Source organism: Tupaia chinensis, unplaced genomic scaffold (assembly GCF_000334495.1).
Source record: "Tupaia chinensis unplaced genomic scaffold, TupChi_1.0 Scaffold139113_1, whole genome shotgun sequence".
Taxonomy (NCBI): domain Eukaryota; kingdom Metazoa; phylum Chordata; class Mammalia; order Scandentia; family Tupaiidae; genus Tupaia; species Tupaia belangeri.
Genome location: NW_006199003.1, coordinates 131,385 through 136,852, shown reverse-complemented (window position 1 = coordinate 136,852; position 5,468 = coordinate 131,385). Strand labels below are relative to the sequence as shown.

Below are 5,468 nucleotides of genomic sequence, written 5' to 3'. Positions count from 1 at the left end.
GCCACGCCCCCGCCGCCAGCCTGCCAGCCTGGGGTCGCGCCCGCTCCTCAGCCCGGGGGTCTGATCGCCCCGCAAGCCGGGTTCCCGCATGCCTCGCAGCCGGGCGACTGCCCAGAGCTGCCGCCCGACCTCCTACTGGCGGAGTCAGCGGACCCCGCGTCCGCCCCGGCGCCGGAGGAGGAGGCTGAAGGCCCGGTGGCAGTCCAGAGCCCCCGCGGGCAGCTGGGCGTGGGCCAGAGCCCGGGCCTGAGCCCGGGCCCAGGCGTAGTGCTGTACCTGTGCCCCGAGGCACAGTGCGGACAAACCTTCTCCAAGAAGCACCAGCTGAAGGTGCACCTGCTGACGCACAGCAGCAGCCAGGGCCAGCGGCCCTTCAAGTGCCCCCTGGGTGGCTGCGGCTGGACCTTCACCACTTCTTATAAGCTCAAGAGGCACCTGCAGTCGCACGACAAATTGCGGCCCTTCGGCTGCCCAGCCGAGGGATGTGGCAAGAGCTTCACGACGGTGTACAACCTCAAGGCGCACATGAAAGGTCATGAGCAGGAGAACTCATTCAGATGCGAGGTGTGTGAGGAGAGCTTTTCCACACAGGCCAAGCTCGGTGCCCATCAGCGCAGCCACTTTGAGCCCGAGAGGCCCTACCAGTGCGCGTTTTCTGGCTGCAAGAAGACGTTTATCACAGTGAGTGCCCTGTTTTCCCATAACCGCGCCCATTTTAGGGAACAGGAACTCTTTTCCTGCTCCTTTCCTGGCTGCAGCAAGCAGTATGACAAGGCTTGTAGGCTGAAAATTCACCTGCGGAGCCACACGGGCGAGAGGCCTTTCCTATGCGACTTTGATGGCTGCGGCTGGAACTTCACCAGCATGTCTAAACTCTTAAGGCACAAAAGGAAGCACGAGGATGACCGGAGGTTCACATGCCCTGTGGAAGGCTGTGGGAAATCTTTCACAAGGGCCGAGCATTTGAAAGGCCACAGCATAACCCACCTGGGCACAAAGCCTTTCGTGTGTCCGGTGGAAGGCTGCTGTGCCAGGTTCTCCGCTCGCAGTAGCCTCTACATACATTCCAAGAAACATCTGCAGGATGTGGACACTTGGAAAAGCCGTTGTCCAGTCGCCACTTGCAATAAGCTCTTCACATCCAAGCACAGCATGAAGATGCACATGGCCAAAAGGCACGACCTTGGCCACGATCTCTTAGCTCAGCTAGAAGCTGCAGATTCTCTTACGCCCAGCAGCGAACTTACCGGCCAGGGTCAGAGTGATCTCAGTGAAGCCGAGATAGTGTCTCTCTTCTCTGATGTTCCTGGCAATAGTTCTGCTGCGGTGCTGGACACAGCATTGGTGAACTCTGGTATCTTGACTATTGATGTGGCTTCTGTCAGCTCAACTCTGGCAGGAAACCTCCCTGCCAATAATAATTCCTTAGGGCAGGCTGTGGACCCTCAGGCCTTGATGGCTGCCAATGACCATCCTCAAAATCTGGATACCTCTCTCTTTTTTGGAACCACGGCTGCTGGTTTTCAGCAGAGTCCCTTAGATATGGATGATGTCTCAAGTGTGAGTGTGGGGCCATTGGGATCTCTGGGCTCTTTGGCCATGAAAACCTCGAGTCCACAGCCCCAGGCTTTGACACCCAGCAGTAAGCTAACAGTGGACACAGATGCTCTGACTCCCTCGAGCACCCTTTGTGAAAATAGTGTCTCAGAACTACTGACACCGACCAAAGCAGAATGGAGCGTACATCTTGGCCCTGACTTCTTTGGACAGGAGGAAGAAACTCAGTTTGGATTCTCCAATCCAACCGGAAACCATGGTTCTCAGAAAGAAACAGATCTTATCACGGTGACTGGCAGCTCATTTTTGGTATGAACCAACTCTATTCATTCTGTGCCTCGTGGCGTACTTTTACTAAGCTCAATCTTCAGGGTATATTCTGGACTAAGCGTTCAAATGCAGTCATTTCTTACTGGTTTGGAAAAGAACTGCACCCTGAACAACAAATTTGGAATTAAATTCTGATCTGGTGTCTGGAACTGACAAGTTGCAAAACCCTGAGCAAGTCACTTACCCTATGTGAGCCTTAAGGTCCTTATTTGTAAAATGAGGTGGTTTGAAGAGATAGATTCTAAGGTATTTTAAGCCTTGTGATTTTTTAATAATATTTGTTACCTTGAAAAATATGAGGACATTTTTAATGATGATGATGTTGTGTTTTTCCAAACATGTATAAAAGTTACATATTATAATAACATTCACGTCATTTGCAACCACTGCTACAACTTTTCATGAACAATATGATTTAAGAATTCTCTACTTAATCCCCCTTCTTCAGTATTATTTTTGAACAGATACCAGATATCATTTCATCCATAAATTTTCAGTATATTTCTCTGAAGTATATGGTAAGTCATGGACAGAAAACTATAATTCCATTGTTGGTAACAGTAATTAACATTAACAATAATTCCTTAATACCTGTAGATATGCAATCATGGGTCAGACTTTCAATTGTCTCTTTAACTTTTAAGATATTGTAAATAATTTGGATATATATGTCATCTTTTTAATCTTTCTGTCCCTTCATCTTTTTTTGTCATTATTTACGAAATGAGATTTTTCACATGTATCATCTTTCATAGTCTAGGTTTGCTGATTACAACTCTGTGGTAGCGTTTACTTTTTCTATCCTCTCTTTCCTCAGTTTGGTGGTTGGTGATTTTTTTTTTAGCGTGAATATTTCATTTTCAAAAAAGCTTTTGACATAGGGCATATGTGCTGGCCTGAGAGAGTGAGAGAGAGAGAGAGGGAGAGAAAAAGAGTGAAAGTGAGAAATCACCCCACAGGGGGATCACCATGCCACAATCCCTTCTTCTCCATTCTCCTCCTGGGATTACGGCCAGGCATGCACATGCACCTGATGGGATTTTCAAGTCTCCAGGTCCTGAATTTGAATCTCATTCAGCCACCTGGGAGTCCCGCACCTTAACCACTACGCCAACTGCTGACTCCTGTTGTGTTCTTTTTTTTTTTTCTTTTTTTTTTTTTTTTTAAGAAAGAAAGGTCTGTTGTTCTTTCTTTTTGATATTAGGAGCTGCTGCTGACCAATGCATTAATTAATACTTACCTGTGCTTCTGATATGATGAATTGTCCTTGTAGAGTTAATGTTGATTAGTACAGGAAGAAATGCTGTTTAAGGCACTTATAAAAGTTTAGTTGAAATATTATTCAAAGCCAGTTTTTTTAAAATAAATAATGATAGAACTAACAAGAAAAAAGAAATTGAAACCAAAAAAAAATGTGTTCATTATTCTCACTGTTGTGTATCCTTCTGACCTCTTTTAATGATGAGAGGTGCTGTCATAGAATTTTCCTGCCAGAACTTTACATGAAACAGACTCAGTGTCAAATTTGGGCTCTGTGATGTTGCATAAATGGCCCTGAATAAGTTAGTTTCACTAAGACTCAATTTCCTAGCTGCTGTCATATCAATGCACATACATTTCAACCATACCTTAGATTTTCTTCTCTCTTAATTGTCCACGTGTAAAAAAATATTATATATTTTGGCATATTTTTTGGAGTATATTTTGGCAGATATTGATGAATTTATATCAAGTTACCCTCTCAGCCCTTCCTGCTGTTAGAGAAAATTTGTGATTTTTTAACTCTATTCATATGCAGATGGTAAAGGTTTATGAGGGTAACATTGAAGCAGAAGAGGAAGTATCTATTCCATCTTTTGCATAATTTCACCCCAAAGAATTGCTGTGAGAAATACCAGGAGTGAAGACATTGTCCACATTTTTATCTGTAGATCTCTCTACACAATCATTTTGTCACCATCTTTGCTCCATTTTCACTCAGGCTTTTCTGTGACTGTGGAACCTACTGTTCCGTGACAATGGAGCCAGACAAGGCTTCTTCCTGTCTGTGATCTGGAAAACTCACTGTTGGCACTTTCCCAGTGTTGAAAGGAAAGATCAAATCTGAATATTACGTAAAATGCCTGTTTTACACCAGTGTAGACTTTTTCAGTTTGTGGAACATCTTCACAAGTTGTATCTCATTTACTGTTCAGAACAACCCTGTGAAGTAGTTTGGTAAAGTCTGTATTATATTTCATATTGTAATTTAGCCAACTACCATTCCAACTGGCTGAAAATTCTATATATAGCTTAAAACAAGGGAGAGAAATCATTTTCAGGTCTCCCAGTTCACTCATCCAACTTTCATCCTACCTTGCAATTAGTTGCTATTTTCCAATTTAATTGATTTCTTTTACTTTCTGCTTACTTTCTCACCACTCCCTTGCATGTACATTCATTTCAGTTATTGCCAGGCCTTTCTTTTTAAGTTTTAATGGATAGATCTCATTCCTGTCACTATTCATCAGACATTCTCTTCATGGCACATTTCCTCCTAATGTTAGCATTTGCTGAGTGTACACTGTGACTCTTTCTGTACAGTAAGAATTTATTTTCTGAGCTTGGGTAAATGTGTGTGTGTGTGTGTGTGTGTGTGTGTGTGTGTGTATGTTTCATATGTCAGATGATAAATATTATTTCTATGCTGTTAAGATGGGAAATGAATTTCTGTTTCATTATTTCCATTTTTAAAAAGTGTTTGCCGGGGACTTCTGCTAACTAATACTTTATTATTTGCTCTAGTATACTAGTCCAATACTACTTGCATGTAGATGCCTGTAGATTACAGTTAACTGTGGCACTTTGACAGTGCACTAAAAATTTGCCACTACGACATGTTTCTGTAATGTGTGTGTATTGGTATATACATATGCTCACATACATTTTAAAAGTGGTTGTATTCATTTAGAGAAAAACAAAAAGTAGGCATAATTTTTTAAATAAAAAATGCTTGGGATTTTATTGTATCTACCTGTTTAACAGTTTTCCCTCTTTGCTTTGAAAATATTTGTACTCCTAAAGGTGTATTTCAAAAATGTTTTTATTCATTAAAGCCTCTTAAATAGACCACTATTTTTTATTTTTTCATAAATGGCAGATAAGTACGTCAGAAATTGAGATGAACACAACAGTTGTGAGAATAAAATAAATTTATAAGAATAAAGAGAATTTAATGTCATGAATTCCTTTCTTTAATTCCTTAAGCCACCCTCTTCCAAATTAAAAACAAATAATAAACTATTATTTTTTCTACTTATTACTGGAATTTTCAAAGGACAAATGTTACTTTTCTCAAAGATAACTGCCTTTTTTGTTTGTTTGTTTGTTTGTTTGTTTTGGTTCTTGCCATAGGCATGTGCACTCCTCAGAGAGAGGCAGACAGTGAGAAGGAAAATGAGAAATCACCTTCCGAGGGGATGGTCACACTGCAATCCCTTCTCCATTTTCCTCCTGGGATTTTGGGCACACATGCACACATGCCTGGTGTGATTTTTAAGACACCAGATCTGAGACTTGAACCATGTTCACCCAAGTGGAGT

General features: G+C 42.2%; 1 protein-coding gene across 1 annotated transcript; it reads left to right on the top strand.

Annotated features, from left to right (window-relative positions):
- LOC102472064 (zinc finger X-linked protein ZXDB) lies at window positions 1-2,757 on the top strand (the record flags this gene model as incomplete). The annotated part of the gene is given in 1 exon segment (XM_006161809.3): window positions 1-2,757. A coding segment is annotated over 1 exon segment (1,872 nt), but the record flags the coding sequence as incomplete, so codon positions are not given.
- Window positions 2,758-5,468: the final 2,711 nt, after the last annotated feature.